Source organism: Rhineura floridana, chromosome 1, assembly GCF_030035675.1.
Source record: "Rhineura floridana isolate rRhiFlo1 chromosome 1, rRhiFlo1.hap2, whole genome shotgun sequence".
In the NCBI taxonomy this organism is placed as follows: Eukaryota; Metazoa; Chordata; class Lepidosauria; order Squamata; family Rhineuridae; genus Rhineura; species Rhineura floridana.
In genome coordinates, this window is record NC_084480.1 from 154,086,539 (window position 1) to 154,112,700 (window position 26,162).

General features: G+C 42.0%; 1 protein-coding gene across 12 annotated transcripts in view; it reads left to right on the forward strand.

Annotated features, from left to right (window-relative positions):
• The window catches only part of ADGRL3 (adhesion G protein-coupled receptor L3), an 852,526-nt gene that overhangs the window by 583,572 nt on the left and 242,792 nt on the right, over positions 1-26,162 (forward strand). For all 12 annotated transcript variants that reach the window (XM_061637965.1, XM_061637983.1, XM_061637973.1 and 9 more), the window contains 2 exons: positions 11,314-11,499; positions 23,224-23,262. In XM_061637965.1, the coding sequence (XP_061493949.1) occupies positions 11,314-11,499; positions 23,224-23,262 (225 nt within the window). The remainder of the gene's footprint in view (positions 1-11,313; positions 11,500-23,223; positions 23,263-26,162) is intronic.

A 26,162-nucleotide genomic window follows, 5' to 3' on the forward strand; every position in this document is an offset into this window, starting at 1 on the left:
AATATTGACCTAGTTAGAGAAAGGAATTGACCATACCCAGAAGGTATCTCAGTTCTGTAGGACAAAAAAAAATCTTATTTCATCTTGGCAAAAAAGGTCTTCATGGATCTAATTCAAGATGATGGCCAGCATTTTGTCATAGTCTTCCATGGATATGTCATCTGTTAGGATGCTGTTGATTAATCCTTTTATGTCTCTAAGTTCTTTCATATTTCTTTGAACAATTTGAAATTTTTCAGGAGTACTTGTGATCCCAAATGGCAGGTGCTGAAAGCAGAAACGTCCAAAGATTGTGATTAGCTTAGTCAGTTTAGTGGTCTTGTTTGTCAGACATATTTGCCAAGAAGCCACTTGAGGCATCCAGATTGGAAATGGCTCCTCTGGTATTGGAAGTACATATTTTTCTATTACTACAGCTTCACTAAGCTTTTAAAAATCTACTCAAATTGTTTACCATGATGGAAGCTATGTAACAATGGAAGAGATTGTCCAGGTTATGACCTTTTATCACATATATGGTGAATACAAACTCCTCCCCTTTGTCGCTTGTTTCTGTGATAAAGCATTCAAGACAATCTGGGATACTCCACAAGATATTTAAACTTATCTATGCCTTATGCAGATCTAGGGGTTCTGGAATCCTGTGTAGGTCATAATTGTGATATGACACCCTGCTTCTATTTTGAACTGAATATTTGTTATTAGTTAAGTATAATCTCTTAAGGAGAGTCACTGTTTTTACAACAGGGGTGCAGGCTTCCATAGTCTCAGGGGTCTTAGACCCCTTACATTTTTGGGAGCCAAGTCCCAGCACAGTCCCTATGTCTCTAGCATTCTAGCATGAGCCAATCAGCGTGACAAGGGAGTGTGTTGGCCACTGAGAAGAGTCTTCTAACATGCTTCCTTGTCCTTTCCTGCTGATTGAACCAATCAGAGTGAAAAGAGGTGAGTCAGCTACTGAGAAGGCTGTTCTCAGTAGCTAACCTACCCCCCTTTCACGCTGATTGGCTCCTAGGGGTGTCTATTGTTGTGGGAGAAGTCATTAACAAGGATCTCATTCTCAACCTAGCAGCAAAAAATTGGGGAAGGAGTAAGATACGTGGTTTTGTTCCAGCCCAAAGCCAGGAGTAAGAGAGGAGGAAGGGGGGGGGAACGTGTGTGTGTGTGTGTGTATGTGCACGCGTGTGTGTTTTTAATGATGTTATATGTGTGTGTATGCCGTGCATAGTAAGGTGAAATGCAAATGAATATGGTTAAGAATGTCTGTGCGGTGCAGCTCACACCAGTGGTTAGGAACAGGAATTTCCATGTTTACATTTCCTCCTAAGCTCTGCCCAAATGCAGTTACTCTTGAGTCTTAGTATGGCAGCCAAGAAGGAGAAACTCAGGAAAGGAAGTCCCTTATATTACCACATGATGATAACAAATGCCTGAATGGGCTAAAGCCCTTCTCTTTTTCTAGCATTCTAGGTACAGTATGTGTGGAAGAAGGAGAGGGTGACCCAGGGAGATAGGAGAAGGGGATGGAAAAATTCCTTCCTGTGTCATAGAAGGTGGCAAAGTTCAAAAGGTTACAAATTCCTATACAAAATGAGTGCCTGCCCTGCTTAGAGTGTGAATTCCTTCATTTAGGAAAAAGAGGCTTTGTCTTTACCCAAGAGCAAAGAACAGAGTGGACTATGCACAGAGCAGTTTTTAAAAAGTTTGTGTTTTTCTTTACAGCTGTAGGGCTTTCTGAGTCAGTTATACAAGCAAGCCTTTATTAGTTCCTCCTTCAAAAAGCCAAGACAAGTTGCAGAGAGTGAAAATTCTGTAGTTTCAGAAGAAGAGATAGTGAATCCTGATGATAGCATTCCATCTGCATCATCAGGCAGTTTGTAGCAGCAGGAGATTAACATATAGGCACTAAATTCAGTAATTCAAGCAATATTTCTGACAGCAACAAAGGATAGTCAAATGGTGACAGTAAGAAAGAAGCAGAAAGTAGTATTCAAGCCTGGCTAGATCATGCTATAATCTCAGAAAGTTGTATGATCTTATAAGGGGCATAGCTATGAGGGGGCATGGCTGTGACTATTAGAAAGGGAACCTGCACTTCTGAATTTGCCACAACTGTTTTACAAAAATAGATACCCTAAGAAAAATGGACTGTTTAGAGTAGTGGTTAGTTCTTGCACCATCTGGGCAGGGCCGGTTCTAAAGGGCGGCCAGGTTGGGCACTGGCCTGACAGCCCCTGGAGCTACAGGGGGCCCCTCAGCTGCCCCTCTGCTCCCCTTCCGTGATCCGTGCCCCCCCCACATCTCCCCACTTACATGTCTGCTGTCTTTTACCGTTGCCCTTAACAAAGGCATGCTGCTGGAATATTAAAGCTATATAGGCTTCCACTACAGGGAACTGTACCATTTTCTATATTTAGGTAGGAATCTGTGGGTTTAAAACTCTACTTCAGACACTATGTCATGGAAGGCTTAGAGAACACACCAAGTTGGGAATCTAGACAATAACTTTATTGTTTCTTTCATGTAAAATTCCTGACTCCACCCAGCTATAAAACATCTAGTAACATCTAGTGACTAAATCATATCATGACACTATCCACACTCTTACAAGTGTGTGCGCAAAAGCTTTCTCTCTGCAGACATATGCACTGTATGTGCATACAGTAGGGGATGGAGCTAGCTGCATTATCAATGTCAACGGTGGAGCTAGTTGGTAACAGTCATACCCCTCACTCGTATTGATTGAAAGCATGGGATCTTCTTTTGAATAGGTTTGTGATAGAATGCAATTTTAATGTTGTTGTATTATGTGCCTCCAAGTCGACTATGACTTATGGCGACCCTATGAATCAGTGACCTCCAAGAGCATCTGTCATGGACCACCCTGTTCAGATCTTGTAAGTTCAGGTCTGTGGCTTCCTTTATGGAATCAATCCATCTCTTGTTTGGTCTTCCTCTTTTTCTACTCCCTTCTGTTTTTCCCAGCACTATCATCTTTTCTAATGAATCATGTCTTCTCATTATGTGTCCAAAGTATGATAACCTCAATTTCATCATTTTAGCTTCTGGTGATAGTTCTGGTTTAATTTGTTCTGACACCCAATGATTTGTCTTTTTCGCAGTCCATGGTATCCGCAAAGCTGTCCCCCAACACCACATTTCAAATGAGTTGATTTTTCTCTTACCCACTTTTTTCATTGTCCAACTCTCACATCCATACATAGAGATCGGAAATACCATGGTCTGAATGATCCTGACTTTAGTGTTCAGTGATACATCTTTGCATTTGAGGACCTTTTCTCGTTCTCTCATAGCTGCTCTCTCCAGTCCTAGCCTTCTTCTGATTTCTTGACTATTGTCTCCATTTTGGTTAATGACTGTGCCGAGGTATTGATAATCCTTGACAAGTTCAATGTCCTCATTGTCAACTGTAAAGTTACATAAATCTTCTGTTGTCATTACTTTAGTATTTTTGACGTTCAGCTGTAGTCCTGCTTTTGTGCTTTCTTCTTTAACTTTCATCAGCATTCGTTTCAAATCATTACTGGTTTCTGCTAATATTATGGTATTGTCTGCATATCTTAAATTATTGATCTTTCTCCCTCTAATTTTCACACCTCCTTCATCTTGGTCCTGTCCTGCTTTCCGTTTGATATGTTCTGCATATAGATTAAATAAATAGTGTGATAAAATACACTCTTGTCTCACACCCTTTCTGATGGGGAACCAATCAGTTTCTCCATATTCTTTCCTTACAGTAGTCTCTTGTCCAGAGTATAGGTTGCGCATCAGGACAATCAGATGCTGTGGCACCCCCATTTCTTTTCATGATCTACACAGTCAAAGGCTTTGCTGTAATCTATAAAGCACAGGGTGATTTTCTTCTGAAATTCCTTGCTGTGTTCCATTATCCAATGTATGTTCGCGATATGATCTCTGGTGCCTCTTCCCTTTCTAAATCCAGTTGGGCCGTCTAGCATTTCTCGCTCCATATGGGCAAGGTTTTGGAGCGGGTCGTCGCCATTCAGCTCCAGGCGCTTTTGGATGAAACCGATTATCTGGATCCGTTTCAATCCGGTTTTAGATCCGGTTTTGGCACTGAAACAGCCTTGGTCGCCCTGTATGATGACCTCTGTCGGGAGAGGGACAGGGGGAGTGTGACCCTGTTGATTCTCCTTGATCTCTCAGCGGCGTTTGATACCATCGACCATGGTATCCTTCTGGGGAGGCTCACGGAGTTGGGAGTGGGGGGCACTGCTTGGCAGTGGCTCTGCTCTTACTTAGCGGATTGTCGCCAGAAGGTATTGCTTGGGGAACATTGCTCGATACCCTGGACTCTCCATTGTGGAGTCCCTCAGGGATCGGTTTTGTCCCCCATGCTTTTTAACATCTACATGCAGCCTCTGGGTGCGGTCATCAGGAGTTTTGGAGTGCGTTGCCATCAGTACGCTGATGACACGCAGCTCTGCTTCTCCTTTTCACCTTCTTCAGGTGAGGCTGTCGATGTACTAAACCGTTGCCTGACCGCGATAATGGACTGGATGAGAGCTAATAAACTGAAACTCAATCCAGACAAGACCGAGACGCTGTTGGTGAACTTTTCTGCCCAGATGGTGGATGCCCGACCTGTTCTAGATGGGGTTACACTCCCCTTGAAGGAACAGGTTCGTAGCTTGGGTGTCCTTTTTGACCCTTCCTTGTCACTTGAGGCTCAAGTGGCCTTGGTGGCACGGAATGCATTTTGCCATCTTCGCTTAGTCGCCCAACTACGCCCCTATCTGGACAGTGACGATTTCGCCTCAGTTGTTCACGCTCTGGTAACCTCTAGATTGGATTACTGTAATGCGCTCTACGTAGGGCTGCCCTTGAAGACAGTTCGGAAACTTCAGCTAGTGCAAAACGCGGCAGCCAGGCTGCTGACGAGGACCAATCGGTCCGCACATATAACACCTGTCCTGGCCCGTTTGCACTGGCTACCTATTTGTTTCCGAGCCAGATTCAAGGTGTTGGTTTTGACCTATAAAGCCTTACACGGTGTGGGACCACAGTACCTTGTGGAACGCCTCTCCTGCTATGAACCTACCCGTCCACTTCATTCAGTATCTAAGGCCCTCCTCCGGGTACCAACTCATCAAGATGCCTGGAGGATTACTACTAGATCTAGGGCCTTTTCTGTGGTGGCCCCCAAATTGTGGAACAGCTTACCAGAGGAGATACGCCTGGCGCCTACGGTATTTTCTTTTAGGCACCAGGTTAAGACCTGGCTATACTCCCAGGCATTTTAATGTTTAATGTTAATTGTTCACCTTAATGTTTTAAATTTTCTTGATATTTGAAATGGATTTTATTGTAACATTGTATTTTAACTCTGTTTTGTACACCGCCCAGAGAGGTACTTGCTATGGGCGGTTTAAAAATGAAATGAAATAAATAAATAAATAAAATAAAATATATGGTAAGAGCTTTTGTTGTAGAATATTCAGCATTACTTTACTTGCATGGGATATTAAGGCAATAGTTCGATAATTACTGCATTCCCTTGGATCCCCTTTCTTTGGAATTGGGATGTATATGGAATGCTTCCAGTCTGTTGTCCATTGTTTAGTTTTCCATATTTCTTGACAGATTTTTGTCAAAATTTAGACAGATTCAGTCTCAATAACTTGTAGCAACTCTATCGGTATGCTGTCTATTCCTGGTGATTTGTTTCTTCCAAGTATTTTAAGTATTATTTCACCTCACATTCTAAAATTTCTGGTTCTTCATCATATGGTTCCTCCGTGAATGAATCTGTCATCCTGGCATCTCTTTTATAGAGTTCTTCAGTGTATTGCTTCCATCTTCCTTTTATTTCATCTCGGTCAGTCAGTGTGTTCCCCGTTGATTATTCAACATCCCTACTCTTGGTTTAAATTTCCCTTTCATTTCTCTAATCTTTCGGAATAGGGCTCTTGTTCTTCCCTTTTTGTTGTCCTCTTCTATTTCTATACCATAATTATTGTAATAGTTCTCTTTGTCCCTACGTACTAGTCGCTGTATTGTTGCATTTAGGGTTCCGACTGTGTTGCTATCTCTTTTTGCTTTTGCTTTCCTTCTCTCTTTAACCATTGTAAGAGTTTCTTCAGTCATCCATTGAGGTCTTTCTCTCTTTTTAACTAGAGGTATTGCCTTTTTGCATTCTTTCCTGATGACGTCTCTGACTTCAATTCATAGTTCTTCTGGTTCTCTATCAACTAAGTTTAAAGCCTCAAACCTGTTCCTTATTTGATCTTTATATGCTTCTGGAATGTTATTTAAATTGTATTTTGGCATTATGAGTGCTTTGTTGGTCTTCTTTACCTTTACTCTGATTTTCTATACGACCAGTGAATGATCTGTACCGCAGTCTGCACCTGGTCTTGTTTTCGCAGAAAGTATAGAACTTCTCCATCTTCTGCCAGCAATTATATAATCAATTTGATTCCTATATTGACCATTTGGTGATGTCCATGTGTACAGCCGTCTTTATGGTTGCTCAAAAAATGTGTTGGCAAGAAACAAATTATTGGCTTCACAGAATTCAGAAAGTCTTTCTCCTGCTTCATTTCTGTCTGCTAGGCCCCATTTTCCCACAATTCCTAATTCTTCTCTGTTCCCTACTTTTGCATCCCAACCCCCATGATTATCAGCACATCTTGTTTTGGTGTGTCATCAATTTCTTCCTGTACTTCTGTGTAAAATCTCTCCAATTCCTCTTCTTCTGCATTTGCCGTCGGAGCATAGACTTGGATGATGGTTATGTTGATAGGTTTCCCGTTTAATGTCATTGATACCACTCGCTCAGACCTTGCGATGTAGCTCCTAATTGCTCTTTCTACATCACTTCTCACTATTAAAGCAACCCCATTTCTTCTTAATTTCTCATTTCCTGCATAAAATATTTTGTAGTTGCCTGACTGAAAATGTCCCATTCCCGTCCATTTTAGTTCGCTCACAACAAGTATTGTAATGTTGTGGCGTTCCATTTCTTGCTTGACAATTTTTAACTTTCCCTGGTTCATGCTTCTCACATTCCATGTTCCTATTGTGTGCGTCGTACAACTCCGGACTCTCCTTTCGCATCTGTGTGCATCAGCCTCTGGGCTTCCTTTCAGCTTTGACCCAGTTGCGTCATTAGTCACAGCACTACTCGTACTTGTCCTTTGTTCTTCCCCAGTAGCTCGGTGAGTGCCTTCTGACCTGGGGGCCTCATCTTCCAGCACTATCTGGTTTTGCATTTTGGATACTCTGTTCATAGGGTTTTCATGGCAGGAGATATTCAGAGGTGGTTTACCATTGCCTTCCTCTGAGTTTGTATGCATCTTAGTCTGGTGTTTCAGCTTTGACCATTCCGCCTTGGGTGCCCCTGCTAGGAGTCTAGCCTCTTGGCCTAGACTCCTGACAGCATTGCTCTTAGCTTGTTCAACACTCTCAAATCCCCTCACCACGTTAAGGTGTGCATCCCAGAGGGGGGTTTGTGAATAGGTTTGTGATAGAATTAAATTTTAATATGTCTTAACTGTATAGGGACAATTGTGTCTGTAATTTTTTTTTGAAATTACTAGGGTTTGGGAATTTTAAAAAGTAGGGTTTAAAAATAAACCGTAATTTTTACAACCTATTTTTTAAAATTCCCAAACCCTAGTAATTTTCAACAACATTTTACAGGCACAGTTGTCCCTGTGGGTACAAGCTTTATTCTTCTATGTTTTGGCCAGCAATAATGATTAGTGAGACCAGACATTTAGATAGGGGAATAAAAAGAGGAACATTTGGTTGCAAAGGTGAGAGAAGGGTGTATAATGGCAGGAAAACCTCAGGGATGGGTATTTAAGAGCGGGTATTTAAGAGCAGGAGAACCTGGAGATGGTATCAGATTTCACAGATGGAAAGTATGCATGAAAATCTATAATGGGAAGAAATGTTCTCCCAAGCCAGGCTTGGAAACTAACTTTAGGAGCTCTTAAAAGTTTGCTTCAAATTAAAGCATCTGAATCCTTGACCAGATTGGATCAAAATCCAAGCCAGGAAAGAATTCCAGAACATCCCATCCACCTGCCAGCCCTGTTCTCTGCTGCCCTTTCCTGTCCCCAAGAGCTGCAAGCCCCAGCCCCAAATCACCCCCCCTTTTCCTTCCATTTAATTTGTGGTGAGAGCAGCAATGGAGATGCACAGCAAGAGAAAAAAAGGATGTGTGTTTTTCTCCCTTTCCCCCCTCCTCTCCATCTTTCTGATGCACTGGATAATAATAATAATAATAATAATAATAATAATAAAATTTAATTTTTATGTCGCCTATCTGGCCGAAGCCACTCTAGGCGACGTACAAACTAAAATTCAGTAAAATACAATACAATACAGATAAAATACAATGAAGTCATTAATCACAGCAGCATGAGATCAGTTAGGGCAATCAATAGATAATAAGTATCCCAAATAAGTTAGCCCTCCCCGGAAATCCTAAAGGCCTGTCCAAAGAGCCAAGTTTTTAAGGCCCAGCGGAATGTATCCAGGGAAGCGGCATGGCGAAGATCGAATGGGAGGGAGTTCCAGAGAGTGGGGGCCACCACTGAAAATGCCCTCTCTCTAGTCCCTACCAACCTAGCTGTTTTCGTTGGTGGGACTGAGAGAAGGCCCTGTGTGGCTGATCCAGTTGGGCAGCTTAATTTGTGGTACTGGAGGCGCTCCTTCAGGTAAACTGGGCCGAGACCGTATAGGGATTTAAAGGTTAATACCAACACCTTGAATTGGGCCCGGAAAACAACTGGAAGCCAATGTAGGTGAAATAATACTGGCGTGATGTGATCACGGCGGCGGCTGTTTGTAAGCAACCGCGCCGCTGCATTCTACACCAGTTGTAGTTTCCGGACCGTTTTCAAGGGTAACCCCACGTAGAGCACATTGCAGTAGTCTAATCGAGAGGTGACCAGGGCGTGTACCACCAGTGGGAGCTGATGAATAGGGAGGTAGGGTTGCAGCCTCCGTATGAGATGTAATTGTTACCAAGCTGCCCGGCTCACTGCCGAAATCTGAGCCTCCATGGACAGCCTGGAATCAAGAACCACCCCGAGGCTGCGGACCTGATCTTTCAGGGGTAAACTTACCCCATTAAACTGTAGGTCAACCGCACCCAACCTCCCCCTGTCACCCACAAGTAGCACCTCGGTCTTATCAGGATTGAGCTTCAGTCTGTTCCTTCCCATCCACCCACTCACAGATTCCAGGCACTTGGACAAGGTCTCCACAGCCATCTCTGGTGAAGATTTAAAGGAGAGATAGAGCTGCGTGTCATCAGCATATTGGTGACATCGCAGCCCAAAACTCCTGATGATAGCTCCCAGCGGTTTTACATAGATGTTAAATAGCATGGGAGAGAGGATAGAGCCCTGTGGCACTCCACATGTGAGGGGCCAAGGGTCTGAAACCTCATCCCCCAATGCTACCTGTTGATGCCTGCCAGAGAGAAAGGAACGGAACCACTGCAAAACAGTGCCTCCTATTCCCAATCCTTCCAGGCGATCTAACAAGATACCGTGGTCGACGGTATCAAAAGCCGCCGAGAGATCCAGGAGGACAAGAAAGGTGGATTCTCCCCTATCTAATGCCCTCCTCATATCATCCACCAGAGCGACCAAGGCTGTTTCAGTACCATGTCCAGTCCTGAAACCCGATTGGTATGGATCCAAATAATCCGTTTCATCCAAGTGTGCTGACAACTGGCCAGCGGATAACACTGTGCTTGCATGTGGGAAACAAGAATCCCACCAGAATGGACCAGGGGGATGCACCACATTATAGCATAGTCTTGTTACAATTCCAGAGGCTTCTGCAGTGCAATAAACCTTTCAAGACATGCACTAAGTAGTTCTAGTCATGTCTTTTGCAGAAAGCTTTGGAACTGCCTCAGATCCATGATGGAGCCCACTGGAGCCCAGAAAAGCTCACAGAAGTGGGATGTAAAATTCAGTCCAACCAAATCTTTTAAGGAGTGAAACCAGTTTGTTCTGCTCATCTCTACAATATATCAAACATGTTTTCTTACACAATTTCTGCTAGGTGCAATTCTATATATGTCTTTCCAGACATAAGCTCCACTGAATTCACTCAGACGTACTCCTAAGGATTACAGCCTGAGATCCTCAGCTGTAGATTTTTTCCCCATAAGATGATTCTAAGCACTAAAGCTCAAAATTACCCTTTTGATTTTGTAATCGTACATCAGGCTAATACCTAGAAAAGGAAGAAAAAAAGGAGCTGCCATTATATGGTGCCTCAATCCACCATGAAGTTTCACTGCTGGTGCTGATTTTCAGATCTGTCAGCAGGCATCCTTCTTTAATGAAATAAGACAGTATTATTATCCCCCATACAGCAGATGGGGGGGTGCGCTTAGAGGCCTAAGGCCACCTAGTGAATTCACAGAAGAAACGAGATTCAAACCAAGGGCTTCTTTATTCACAACTTGGTTTAAATTATGTAGCATATCATCAGAACAGGTTTTAGTGATAAATGCAAATAAATATTCTTCATTCCTGTCCTACATTTTAATGTTTTGAATTAGTTGCTTTTCTTTCCAATATACCTTACCCAGCCTGCTTTACAGTGAAATCCTATACATGTCTATTCAGAAGTAAGCCCCGGTCATTTCAGTGGGATTTACAACTACATTAAGTGCGTATAGGATCAAAGCCTTATTGGCTCTTTATGGACACACACCCTTCCTCTGGCCAAATATACACAGTCCCATTCACCTTACATGTTCCATCAGCACAAGGATTACCACTAGCGCAACAGGACTTCCCCCCTCCTAGCCAGGGCATGCACCACACCCTCCCCAAATCTGCTTGAGGGTTGGAGTACTTCCAAGAACATATTTAGGGGGTATGTGAGGGGAGAAGAGGGGGTAAAAGTCCCATTGTGCAAACAGAAATCTTTGGGCTGATGGGACAGTTAGTTGGTGTTATGTTGGATAAAACCCTTAGTCATTTTGAGAAAGTGTTATTATCTATTAACTTTTAACATGGTGGCTTCTTTGTGTTCTATCTCATTGACAAGACTGAAGGTGATCAACAGGCAGGAGTGGTCTTTTAATCCCTCCATTTTACAGGGCTTTTGTAAGGATTACAGCCAGATAATGTATGCAAAACACTTCAAACACTGGAAAGCACTATACATATTGATGATGATAATGGTGATGAAACTATCCTGTACCTTCTCCCTGATATGAAAACACAGACTTTTTTTAGCTGAGGCAGTGAAATATCTTGACACTTTCTCACATTCTTTGAACTGTAGCTGAAGTCAGGAGAGACAGCTGCCAACGTTGCTAGAGAACTTGCCGAGCAAACAAAAAACCACCTGAATGCTGGGGACATCACCTACTCGGTTCGTGCCATGGATCAGTTGGTGGGTTTGTTGGATGTGCAGCTCCGGAACTTGACACCTGGTGGAAAAGATAGTGCTGCACGTAGCTTAAACAAGGTAAGAAATAACAGCCACTAAAGCAGATGCGGGGTTTTCTCCCCCTTGTGGCTCTATCTTCTGCTTTTTGCTGTGAGAAGCCCTCTACATCTGAAACTGGAGTTAGGGACATCAGCACTTTGTCAACTTAATAGATCATCTTTTGACCTCCTGTGAAATATTTATTCATTCTAAGAATACCTTTGGCTACAGAGAACATTAGAATGCCAGACCAGCATAAGAGAGTGCATTCTTCTTCCCTGCATATGCAATTTCTGTTCCCCTCAACTTTCTCTGTCTGTAGATGGTGGGTAGGACCAGCCCATCGTTAGGCAAAATGGAGAGCAGGGGCTGGAGGGTGGCCAGTTAGCATTTCCCAGGGCCCTACTTGCTTGCTTCTCGTGCTACTCCACTGCTTCTTTTCCCCACTTTAATATTTTGCTGCTAACACAGCAACAGCACATCTCCCTCTCCACCACCCTTTCATCAGAGCAAGGCATTTTAGGAGAAGTGGCCCGGGAGCTGCTGCTTTCCTGGGGCAGCTAGATGTTTTCTTTCTCTCTGGCCACCTCTCCCAAAATGCCTTGCTCTAACAAAGGGCCCCCTTCCCTTCCTCAGAATGAGGGAGAGAAGAGGGGGAGGTGTGCTGCAGCAGCAAAATATTAAAAGTAAGGGAAGGAGAGAGGAGGAGGGGCAGCAGTGAAGGGGAGACATGGTGATGCTGCTCCTCTGCTCCTAATGTTGCTGCACAAGGGAGGAAACAAACCAGAGCTACTCAAGTCTACTTCACAAAAAAGTGATAAATCTGTCTCTGGATTTTACCACTTCAGGCTGCAGGTGGACTCACATGACTTAAATGCTCCTCCATATGCAAAAAAATTCCTCAGCATAGAAAGTTAGCATAGAAGACTAGGCTAGATTCAGTCATGTGAGTTTGAAGTGGCACAGCCCAGACACAGTTTTATCACCTGAGCTCTGCAGAGGTAAGAAGGTATACAAGATCCCACATTAAAGACTATACACACACAAAAATGTCAACCGCAGTAAAGGGCAATTATCAAGCATACATAAACCTACCTGTAGTAAATTGTACTCAATGCCACCAAAGGTCTCAGCGAGAAGTATCAGAACTGCAGTGTTTTTGTAAAGACTGCTACAAGGTTGAGGTCTTTAGACCTAAGATAATGGATGAGACAATGGATGAGAGAGGTAGAGAATTTGGAGAGAGAGACTCCCTCAGGTGTTCAGATCCATGGAGTTTTTAATGACTCTTTGCAGGTGATCACCAGCTCCTTGAACTGGTCCAAGAAGCAAACAGGTTGCCAAGAAGCACCTAGATCAGCCTTTCCCAACTTTTGGGTCCCCAGATGTTGTTGGACTACAACTCCCAACAGCCCCAGCCAGTATGGCTAATGGACAGGAATAATGGGAATTGTAGTCCAGTATCATCTGCGGACCCAAAGGTTGGGAAAGGCTGAACTAAACGGTTCCTCCTCTACTGCCCTGTATTTGTCAGTAAATAACCTGTCCCATTTTGTACCTGCTGAAGTTTCCAAACACTCTTAAAGGGAAACCATATATTTTACCCATTTTGACATGGTTAGTGATGTCCTAGCTTTCAAAGGAGTTATTTGGTTAATTGTGTAATTTTTGCTGGAATTTCAGTTCTAGGCTATTTGTTAAACAAGCTGGGTATTGTTAACTTATTTTATTGAATGTATAGTTGGAGGAGTTGTCTTTTATTTTATTTTACTGTTTGTTAGCCACCTTGAATCTCTTTGGAGAAATAGGCAGGATATATTTTTTAAAAATATTTATAATTGTAATGAATAATTGGACCAGCTCCTTTACAAGTGATCGAAGAGAGGTCACAACTGGCAAATAAATGAAATTGATTGAAAGCAGTCCTGAATGGGGCCACCACATGTGTATCCAAAGTTGAAAAATGTAATCTAAAAAGATGAGCTAACCTCCATGCTACCAAGATCTGCCATGATCCCTTCCTTCTGTTCTGTATTGTTTTAGTTTATTTATCCTCATTACATCAGTCACCCTAACTTGAAACAATAAAGAACCAAGACTATTGTTCTCTTGGATAAAGGGGGAAAGGTCAGGGTAGTTGGGGGGATCCTGTGATACCTCTCCCAAACAAAATATGGAATAGCAATGCGGGAGAAAGCCACACTATCTTTGCTTCCTTTGAGAGTGGTTCATGAGGTTGGATTGAAAGTTGGGCTGCAAAGTTTAGCCACAGTAAGTGACCTCCAGTGTCACACAAACAGATTTTCATTCCTGCAATGGGACTTTCCCTTTCTCTGCTCCCCCCTGAACCCCCCTTGTGCACCCCCAAAATCTGATCTAGAGGGTTAGGGACTCTCCGGAGCAGATTTTGGAGGTGTGCAGGAGGCAGGGCTGCAGTGGGGAAGAAAGGGAAAATTTCACTGTGCAAGCAAAAATCAATTGAACAATCAAGCATCATTAGATGGATGAATTGATTTAACAACATTTATAGACAGCTTAATAAAAAAAAATCTTAAGTAAAATATCACCCTTAGGCTGCATTGCTATACCAACTTACAGCCCCTTTGAACTCAGTGGGACTTACTACTCTGTAGACATGTACTGTATAGGATTGCACTGCCAATCAATTAGACTGATCAGTTAGAATCTTTTGATAAGTGAAAAAGATTAATCAGGCATCAGGTTTTGCATTGTTAAATATTCTCTTTGATACTAGTTATTACAAAAAATGAGGGTGAGTGGCGCCCCCTTAGAAGAATTGATTTAGAATCGTAGAGTTGGAAGGGGCCTATAAGGCCATTGCTCAGTGCAATACAACAAATACAATAAATTTGATTTATTGTATTTATATGCTGCTTTCCATTCAAGTGAATCCCAAAGCAGCTTATAAAGTAAAAACAAGAGAGAGAGCTCTTCTAAGATGATGCTGTTCTGTTGCAGAACATACTTTTTGTCCTTATTTGTTCTTATTCGTATGATAATTTTGCATATTTAATAATTAATTGCTGATACGTCTATTTTAATTAATTAAAAATGGTTAATTAAAATGCATTTGATTAATTGACTGGGGCAAGGCCTAAACACATAGCACAGGGATGGGGAACTTATTATTCATGACCATTGACCATGGAATCCAACATCTAGATCAGGTGTTCCTAATCTATGTTCCATGGACGGCTAGGGGTCCATGAACCAGATGCAGAAGAAAATCAATTTCCAATGCAATAAAATATTTTTATTATTTATTTATGGGGGTCAGTCACTTTCATCAGATTCTCAAAGGGATCTGCGACCCAAAAAAGGTTAAGAACCACAGATCTAGGGGGGCACAGGTTCCTCATCCCTAATGTAGCAGATTGGAATGGTTGAATGCCAAGGTGGTATAAGAGACTGTATCACTTCAGAGTGCAAGTGGGGGATACCATTTTAATGACCCACACTTTTTGTATGGCACATGAGAGAGAAAGGTAATAGCCCAGCCCTTTGCCTGACAAGGTAATTTTCTATTTGCAGGGAGTTTTTAATATAGGGGAACATTCATAAATGTGACACAACCACCCATTAGATTCTGAAGTGGTACAATCCATTCCAGCTCTTCATTCTGCTCCATGTATAGTTCAGTTCTAAAGCATCTTTAATTGGGTGCCTGTCCTCACTGAAATCATTGTGGGTCAAGTTCCCATACGACCACTAGGCTCTGTAACTGCTCCAGCAGTACTGAATAACCCACCTCATCAAAAGTTACTGAGAGGTACCATTTGTCTTGTTGATCTGCATATGAAGATCATCTACTAAGGCCACTAAAACAGTTTTATTTTCACAGCCTGAGTGAAAACCAAGCTAAAAAAAGATCAAGAATATTTTCATCATCCAGGTATGCCTGGAGTTGCTAAGCAACCCTATGCTCAGTTACGTTGCTTGGAAACGGGAGCTCAGATATTGGACTGTGATTTACTGGGTCATCAAAACTCAAAGATCCCCTAGGGAACAAATGGCTAACAGCCTACTTAAGAGGCATAGCACCTTCCCTGTCATCATTTAAAATGTTATAGAGCACCTGAATTAATAATAATTGTGAATGGTGTTATATCTGGAAAGCAACCTCTCCTTACACATATTTATTAGCCAAGAAAGGCAAAGATTCAATGAGCATGTTGTTGGAAACATTTCCACTGTCAATATCTGAGGGAAAAATGAAATGAAAACAATCCATGGCAAATGATGCTTCTATCTCGGACATTATAGAGCCGTGGATGCATGGAATTTTATCTGCACACAACTTTGCTGTTATGTCCAGACGTGACCCACACACAATAACATCTGTCTGAATATGGAAATCTCACAGAGCTATCCCTATGGGAGGCTTCAGCACCCAGTCTAATGTCACATCTGCAAATCTCAGCCAGTGATTCTGTTAGGTCCAGCATCAAGAACGCACTTCAAAGTTGGTAGAGTTCAATTTGGGAAATATTAAATGTATGCAGATAATGTGACTCTACCACCCCATCTGCCAACTGATGAATGAAAAGCAACACAACTCTACCATCACCCTACTGCCACACAAAAGCAAGGCAATATTCCCACTTCATCCATTGTGTTTGTAGCCAAAGACAACTTCATTGTTATACTGCTATCTGGCAGCTCTATAAGTAGATAATTAAACAGCTTTTAAGAGCAATTTAGAAATCTTGGTGACTATAAGAAGTTCTGCTATAATTACAGGGTCACATTTATGGTCCCATGATAAGGACGAGTCGCCTAACCAACATAATGAGAAATTGTGGCGGGGGGGGATTTCCATGGTTTATTGTTAGAACATTGTCCAACAAACTGATCTGAAACTTGTCTGTGTAGGAGTTGTATATTTGAGGAGGGTCCATGCTGTATTTGGGTTAGAAAGGATGTGAAATGGCTTGTTTTGCATGAGATAAATGTTTGACAAGACACTCTGGCATAAAACAGTTTGAGAGGCATGGAGTGGAGGGGAAAATATAAAATGTCCAGGCACAAATGCTACAGATCTATCTTCCCCAAATGCTACATGCACACCTAAGAATTTCTGCCTGTTGCGTCCCACACATACATACACCAAGTACAACGCCAAACTGAAAGACACAGTGAAAGTGAAATTTGGCCTCAGTTATATTCTACATGCCAAATTTCATACTGATAAAGCAAATTGTTTTAATTTTAAAAAGAATCAAATGTATAAAGAAATGCAGTGGTGTGGTGGTTAAGAGTGTTGGATTAGGACCTGGAACACAAACAAGGATTCAAATGCCCATTCAGTCATGAAGCTCACTGGATGATCTTGGGTGAGTCACTGTCTCTTAGCCTAACCTACCTCATAGAGTTGTGAGGATAAAATGGGGAGGGACAGAACCATGCAGGCCACTTTGAACTTCTTGTGGGAAAAGGTAGGATAGTGTGGGTGAACTAGCTGAGGTAGGACCCAGTTATGCCTGTCTGGATATTTGGTACAATACCAGTGTAGGGTCAGAGGATCTGCTGTGGTTTATAAAGACTCAATCCAACTTGTCAGGAAATCTCTCCACCCTAGGATGGACTTTGGGAGCTGGTGTCTGGTATTGGGCCAGAGACAGATTGGGAATGTTGCTGTTGTACCTCCCGCCCTATTGCCTAGCAAAATCTTTAGTCAAGGTGGTCTTAGATGTGATGTTAGTAATTCAACATTCCTGCTGAGGCCATTTCTATTGGGCTGGATTGGGACTTCGTGGTGTGTATGACAACCATGGGGCATCTCAATTTGTCATCAGACTCACACAAAAAGTAGCACATACTGCTGATTTAGTTTTTTCATCAGGGTATGGGAGGGATGATTCAGATTGGGAGGGTCAGATAAACCTCTTGTGATGGTCAGGCCATTTCCTGGTGAGGTTTGGAATTACAGCAACACTTACTCCCTGCAGGGCCGGGGAACACATTAAGATTTATGGAATCTGATGGATCCTGAATGCTCTGGGGATTTTTGGTGGACAAAATGGCAGTTCTGTCATGGCCTTAGCCTGGTATGGAAAGGCAAGATGTGGAGGGTCACCAATACAGTTGCTCCCAAGTGCCTTCTCTGGCTCTGGAGCCTGCATTGCTTCCTTGTATTCAGGAGAGTTGTGGATCATGAAATGGGTTGCATGATGGCTGGAGCACATAACAGCATAGAACATGTTGGGAAGTTGACCAAACACATGCTAGAGCACATAATCATGCCTATTGTGTGGCAGCAAAGAAGTCTTATTTTGCTATCTCTGTTGTATCCTTTAACATCCATCCAGCAGAGCTCTTCCAAGTGGTTTGGGGTTTATTCACATCTTCCCCAGTAAATGTGGGTTTGTTAGGCACCTTGAGGATAAAATTGCTCACCTCCATGACGATTGAATGCCATAGCTGTGACAGGCTTGGGTAAAGTTCCAGTGCACCATATGGCCTGATGTTGTGGGATCAATTTTAGCTTTTAAGGCCTGCAGACAGGGCCTACGTGCTTGCAGCTATTCAGCCAACAACTTGCTCTCTTGCCCTTTGTAGCTAATTAGAACTAGTAGAGGGGGTTAACTGGGTGGGTCCACATGTGGTGGACGCATCACTATTCATAGGAGCGATGCCTGGTAGTGCAATAATCTGAACACAGATAAACTTATATTTTCATTGTATAATACTTCCAAAAATAGTCTACATGCAGCTTTTCCCCCAATTTTGCAGCTGCCTTTTAACCTTTAACAGTAAAGGACCAACGTTTGATTTTTTCCATTCACACATATTTTTTTCAATAATAACATTCCTAAACATTCCAATTGATAGGATAAGTGCTTCACAATGCAATCCTGTACATGTCTCTTACTCAGAGGTCAGCCTCTTTGTGTTCTGCAACACAAGGTAAATGTGTATAGAATTGCACCTTACCAAGCTATGTTACCTTACACTGAGAAATGCTGGTGGTATAGAATTGTCACCAAATCTAGACCCTCTCAGCCAAAGAGGGGAGGGGGAAATTATTTTTAAAAATACAACAATGATGGGAAAACAGCAGGCCCACCCACAGTGCTCGAAATACTGCCACCGCTCAGCAAGTAGGACCTGTGCTGGCGGTAATGGTGTCATGTCACATAGAACCAGAAGTATCCAATGGTCTCACAGCAGTTAGGATCTATCTGCAACACACCTCCTACATCGCAACACACATGATGACAGACAGCCCTGAAACTAGCAACCCCAGTGACTCAGCGCCTAGAGCAAGGGGTTGAGAAACAGGAGATGGCAGCAACATGCACCTCCCTCACTTTTTTGCATGGCTGCGGAGGGAAAAGGCATGTTTGATGCAAAAGAGAGGGAATACTCAAGACTCAAACACACACACTGCAGACACCACAAAGCAGTTCCCTAACTACTTAATCACAGCAGTATATAGTAATCAGAGACATCATGGAACTCATCTCCCCCACCCTTTTCTACAGACAACCCCGACACCCAGAGCATGGGGGTGGGTAGGTATGAGAGGTCCTCATTCAAATCCAGGAGACAATCCCATGCTATCCTGTTTTGCTGTGCTCACAGAAGAAGTGGTAATGAATACCAGGGCCTCTTCCAAGACCAGGTCCCAGACAGCTCCCAGGAGCCCTTGCCTGCTAAATTTTAGATTTTGTTGTCTCAACAACTGTTTAAATTCATCCAAAGCTTTAAAAAGGCTGTGACAGGACTAAACCTTCCAGTGGTTTTGCCCTTCTGGGAGAGCTGGGGTTTGCTGCATGTGTTGTTGCCATGGAGTGTTAGATAGGGATTTGTTTCCCCATCCTAATACGATCTGGCTTCAGCTACCATGGGGCCTTGGCTTTTAGCGATCAATATTTAGGATAGAGATCCTGAAAGGGAAAGACATGGGTATGGCATTCCTAACCATTCACCTCATCAGGCTTCCTGTGCTTTGGACAAGGGCTTGACAGACAACAAGGGAGCAAATGCAGTGTTCCTTATGGAATCTATTCTGTGTTAAGAGCACCTTCACCTGTTGCAGGACTGTCTGTCATGGAGTTTGCATCAGTACAGGAGCCTTTCTGGAGCAAGTAGGTAAGAGAGCCTTCTCAGTGGTGGCACTCCATCTTTGGAATGCCCTCTCCCCTCATATAGAACTGGTGCAGCTCTGATTAGTTTCAGGGGCCAGTTAAAAGCTTACCTCTTCATTCAAACCTTGGGTAGGGTAAGGTAGGGTCATGAGGAGCTGAGGTTGGTTGATTTATGAGTACAGGAATAATATCTTGTGAATTTTAATGTTTTAAATTTTTAAATGTAATTTGTTTCTATTCAATCATTATTAGTTTTGTTTTTATTGTAATATACCCTGGGATCACTGTGCAATGAAGGATGAAAATTCAACAGATAAATAAATAACCCCATGGAGGAATGGGTGGGAGCATTGTGATAGCTACTGCTGATGAACAGATACATGCTCCTGGCCAACATGGAACAAGGTCCAAGAAGGATCCTATACCTGTGGAAGAGCAGCCTGTGGGATCTCTGCCAGTTGCACTTCTCTCTTTGTAGTGCCAATCAGCTGGACTGTGTGAAGGGGGGGGTATGCCTTGGAATTGCTGTGATCCCATGGCATGCCTCCTCCTTCCCCTGCCTAAGTGAGCATGTGTGTCTGGCTATCTGAGTGTATGCCTGTCCCTCTCTCGGGGGGAGGGGTGAGAGAGGTGGGGATGATGTGCGTACTCATGTGAACCTGTATATAGATCTCAGGGCTGAAAAGATCTACGTGCCCCAGGAAGCATATATAACAAATTAAATTAAAATTTCAAATAAAAAGGGCTATTCAATGTTGTCAAAAGTTTTTCTGCATCTAGAGGAATTAGTAAGAATTCTAATTTTGTGTGACTAATTGAAAAACATGCATGATTATCCAAATATTATCCTGATTCTATTGATAAGAAAACCATCTGTGTATGTGTATATGCATGCCATCACCTTGCTCAAAGCTAAGCTGATCTGGATCTGGTCATTGCCTGGATGGGAGACCATCTGGGAAGCACACGGGTTCCATGATGGAAGAAAAGTGGGATATAAATGTAAGAAAATAAATAAATAAACCAAATAGCAAGAACTGAGGTATATTAGGTAAAGTTATTAGGCTACATTAGGGTTGAGTCAGAAGTTCTGCCAAAAAGGTTTTGGTTTTTGATTAAGTGGTATATAAGTACTGCAAATAAATAAATAAAACGTTTATGGTAGAAAATGGGTAGGGTGGGTGAACTTGGGGGGCATCTATGAATGCTGGGGGCAATAGCAAATTTAGATATTTCCAGAGGTGAGGACCTAACAAGAAAAGCTGCAGCAGCTTTTCCCCTTCTTTTTGTATTAGCATCAGCATACTGGCAGCTTCTACCTCCAAAAATGCTGTGCTTGGAATGATGATTCATCATGACATAGTGGGCCAGCATAGTTGTTTCAGAAGGCACATAGAATGCTGCTACCTCAGGGATGTTGTTGGACATCAGCTCCCAGCATCCCTGAATATTCACCCTGCTGGCTGCGGCTGATAAGAAGGCCAGATGTTCCCTATCTCTGCACTGCATCATCACCCAAACTGGGCCACCAAATTTGCCATCTCCGAATGGGGACCCAGTTTGGGTTCAGCACTATCGATCAGGTACGTTTTGAGCTTGGGTCGTATTGTTGTTTATTTTAAGGAATAACTGTCATATTTGCTTCTTCCCAAGAGTTTGGAATTGGTAAACTTTGGAAGAAGCAAATATGACTCCGTGTAAACAATTTATAAAATGCACTGTGGTAATACTATTTTTATTTTTTTTTTAAGTAGTAAACTACAGAGAAGCCACCAGGTCCTGGAGCCATATTTTTCACATAAAGGAATTCTCTATCCTTTCTCATTAGCTTTGGAATATTAACACCTTGCAAAAATTATTTTATCCTCTCGTTTAAAAATGTAATTGTGTAAAGTTTTTTTATATTTTCACATGCTTATAACATTTCTTTTGGTGTAACAACAAACTCATTACATTCCTTTTCTTTTTTTATTATTGTTGTTATTACTTCCTTTTCTTCATCACCTAGATAGGGGCCAAGTGATTTACCTACCTTATCAAAAAATCTTTGTTTTGAGAAATTAATTTGTTTGTGTTTTACAGTTTCCCAAACATTCTAGCTCTTTATTGGCTTTCAATCTGTCATATATTCTCTCAGATTGTGCTCTCTTATGGAGGTTTCCCAGCTTTCTAATATCTTGTATAACTAAATCTTTTAATTTAGATTCATACTTAACTTTGTTAGTTACATTATCTACAATAAGTTCATATTCGCAACTTCTTTCAAAAATAATATGCTCTGCATAAACTGTAGGATCTGTTGAAACATTCGTCACATTAATTAAAGCAGAAGAGATTGACATCAGTTCTTGAATATGAATTGAAAATTGAATAAAATATATAATCAAAATGGGCTGGATTCAGAGAAACACCCACAGAAGTGCTGGGCGGAAGGCAACTTCCCTGCCCCTTCCCTTCTGGCAGACAGCCCTCCCCCAAGTCTCTCCTAAGGATCAGGGAACTCTGATCAATTGGGTAGGTAAGGCATTGAGATGCTAGAGCAGCCTTCGCCAACCTGGTGCCCTCCAGATGTTTTGAACTACAACTTTCATGCTGGCTGGAGCTGATGGGAGTTGTAGTTCAAAACATCTAGAAGGCACAAGGTTGGTGAATCCTAGAAAGTATTGAATTTTGAGTCACAGCCAAGCAAATCAATGATGCAGCTCACATTCTTAGTCATTCATTTGGCTCTTTTTTCCTTATATAATGCTCTAGAAAGCAATGACTTCTCAAACAATCCCAGAAAAGGAAATCTACATGTCTGTCAGGAATGACAAGGGTAAATTGGATGCATATCAGAATGTGTTTTTATAAATCACTTAGAGTGTTTTTGTTTTAAGTGTTATACAAATATATGAAATAAATAAATCCATCTCTACTGCATTACTTTTCAATGGAGTATCCATCCAAATGTGCATCCAGTCCATACTCAAATATAAATGGGAATTGCACATTCATGGGTTCATCCAAATGTTTATACTGTATCAAAGTAATAGAAGCCTTCCACATTTAGAGTCCTGATACACAAATGAATAGCATTTTTTGGTCAGGGCACCAGTGTTCATTGAAGTAAAGTTCATATGATCCATCAAATGATGTCTGTGTCCGTAAAAGATGGTTAGTTTGATGTGGTAGTGAGGTCTCTTGGAGCCTGGATTCATATGATAGTGGTACTTCATAACTGGCCCAGAGGAAACATGTTTGCATGTAAAGAAGCTTCTATGTGTACTGCCAAGCGCTGGTTCATCTCAAAACTACAACCATTATCAAAGTATATTTTAAGAGTTCTCAAACACAAGGAACAATTTTAAGGAAGGCTTCAAAAATAAGCTTGAATTGGTCATTGGATCAAGGAAATGTTTTTAAAAGAATTGGAAAGGCCATCTTTCTTGTATACTGTTTGTCCCAGTATTTTTGTTATAACTAGCAATTAAGCAGGAACTTGTCTTCAGTAATACTGAAATGCTGCTACTGCTTAGCTTAATGTCCATTTTCTCAGAAACAAATTGAAAGAGGAATGAATTTTTGTCTAGGTATTTTATATAATTTGTTTTCTCCTGTCACTAATTTTTTTTTTATTCTGTGTTTATAACTGCCATCTTTATGGACTCAGCTTCAGAAACGAGAACGGTCCTGCAGAGCCTATGTCCAGGTACTTTCAACTTTTTCCTCCTATATATATAATAGTTTTGCTTTGTGTTCATTATCACAGCACTGTCAGTGGACATCACAACCTTACAGAATTTCTTAGGAAAAAATAAATAATAATAATAAACTTTATTTCTACCCCGCCCTTTTTTCCAATAGGACTCAGAGCGGCTTACAACTAAAAACAGCACCAATTAAAACATACAAAGTATACTATTAAAAAAGAATTAAACTATGAGAAAAATTAAAACCATAAAACATACGTTAAAAACAGTGGACAATTTAAAATAATAAGATCATATAATGTAGTCACCAATCCTAGGACACTTAATCCTGGTCGTTCTCTATCCCAAATGCCCATTGAAATAAAACAGTCTTTACTTGTCACCGGAAAGACGGCAAGGAGGGAGCTAATTGCACCTCACTTGGAAGGGAGTTCCATAGCCTAGGGGTGGCCACCGAAAAGGCCCTATCTCGTGTCCCCGTCATATGTACTTGCGAAGGTGTGGGGAGCACAAGAAGGGCCTCACCTGAAAATCTCAAATCCCAGACAGATTCATGTAGGGAGATACAATCTGTCAAATAGCCTGGACCTAAGCCATATAGGGCTTTGTAGGTCAAAACCAGCACTTTGAATTGTGACCGGAAACAAATTGGCAGCCAGTGGAGCTGTTGTAACAGGGGAGTTGTATGGTCCCTGTAACCAGCCCCGGTTAGCACTCTGGCTGCAGCTCTTTGTACCAACTTAAGTTTCCGAACAGTCTTCAAAGGCAGCCCCACGTAGAGTGCGTTACAGTAGTCTAAGCGGGATGTAACCAAGGCATGCATCACCCTAGTCAGATCAGGCAGCTCCAGGAACGGGTGCAGCTGGCGCACCAGTTTTAATTGGGCAAATGGCTCCTGGACACAGCAGTAATCTGGGCCTCTAAATTCAAAGCTGAGTCCAGTAGTACACCTAAACTGCGAACCTGAGACTTCAGGGGGAGTGCGACCCCATCCAGCACCGGTTGAATCCCTATTCCCTGATCTGCCCTCCAACTGACCAGGAGTACCTCTGTTTTATCAGGATTTAATCTCAACTTGTTTGCCCTCATCCAGTCCATCACTGATGTCAGGCACTGGTTTAGGACCTGTACGGCTTCCTTGGCTTCAAATTTTTATCCTTAAGAAGTTTACAATCTAAATAATGAGATGAGCAAGAGTAAATAAATAAATAATGAGGAAAACAACAGAGGGAAGGAAGGGTGAAACAAATAGAGAGAGCATACCAAGTATAGAAAAATCTCCTTTATAGAGGTGGAAATCACAGCTGCAGAAGACCATTTAAGCAAAGTTTATGCAATGGGTTGTGGGTGTTTGATTTTGGTAAATTCTGAGCTTTCACAACTTCACAGAAATGATTGACACTGAGTTGTTTTGTTTTGTTTTTCATGAGTGAGAGTTTGAGTGAGTACAGTTATCTGGCAGCATATTGGTGTAGCAAAATATCACTGTACCATGTGTTCAAACTTGTATTTAATATGCCATATATACAATATGTCTGGAGATTCTGTTCACATTTCCAGCACTTCGATGTGTGGCAAGCTCTTCATTTCCATCTTACCTGAACTAAGTTGCAGTTCATTTACCCTCATCCAGCTAACAATCACCTTCAAGCACCAATTCACAGAATCAGCTGGTGTGTGGATCTGAAGAAAGGGAGATGTGTGGCTGGGAATGATCAGTGTATTGATATATTCTGAATCCTTAACCTCTGAGCAGAGATGTGCCCCCCAAAAAACCTGAATAGAGTTACAAGGGGGGGGGAAACCTGAATCTGGGATTGATTGATATTTTCCAGTCAGAAAGGACTGCCTTTAGGTGAGGCACCTTGTCCAGATTCTGTTTATATGTGTAAATCTGTAGCATTCCCTTAAGCTCTTTATTTTATACAAAAATTTATTTATTTATTTATTTATTGCACTTGTATACCGCCCCATAGCCGAAGCTCTCTGGGCGGTTTACAGCAGTCAAAAACATTAAAACAAATACACAATTTAAAAACATATTTTAAAAACAATTTAAAACACAATTTTAAAATTCAAAACAATATAAAAACAATTTAAAAACACATGCTAAAATGCCTGGGAGAAGAGGAAAGTCTTGACCTGGCACCGAAAAGATAACAGTGTTGGCGCCAGAAGCACCTCGTCAGAAAGATCATTCCATAATTTGGGGGCCACCACTGAGAAGGCCCTCTCCCTTGTTGCCACCCTCCGAGCTTCCCTTGGAGTAGGCACCCGGAGGAGGGCCTTTGATCTGGAACGTAGTGTACAGGTGGGTGCGTATCAGGAGAGGCGTTCCATCAGGTATTGTGGTCCCAAGCCATGTAAGGCTTTATAGGTCAAAACCAGCACCTTGAATCGAGCTTGGAAACATACAGGCAGCCAATGCAAGCGGGCCAGAATCGGTTTTATATGTTCGGACCATCTGGTCCCTGTTACCAATCTGGCCGCTGCATTTTGCACAAGCTGCAATTTCCGAACCGTCTTCAAAGGCAGCCCCACGTAGAGTGCATTGCAGTAATCTAATTTGGAGGTTACCAGAGCATGGACAACTGAAGCCAGGTTATCCCTGTCCAGATAGGGATGTAGTTGGGCCACCAACCGAAGTTGGTAGAAGGCACTCCGTGCCACCGAGGCTACCTCAGTGGTGGCCCCCAAATTATGGAATAGTCTTCCTGACGAGGTACGCCTGGCGCCGACATTACTATCTTTTCGGCGCCAGGTTAAAACTTTCCTCTTTTCCCAGGCATTTTAGTATGTGTAAAAATGTTTATGTTTTAAATTTAAATTTTAAGCTTTTAAAAAAACTGTTTTAAATATGTGTTTCATAGTATTTTATGCTGATTGTTGTGAACCGCCC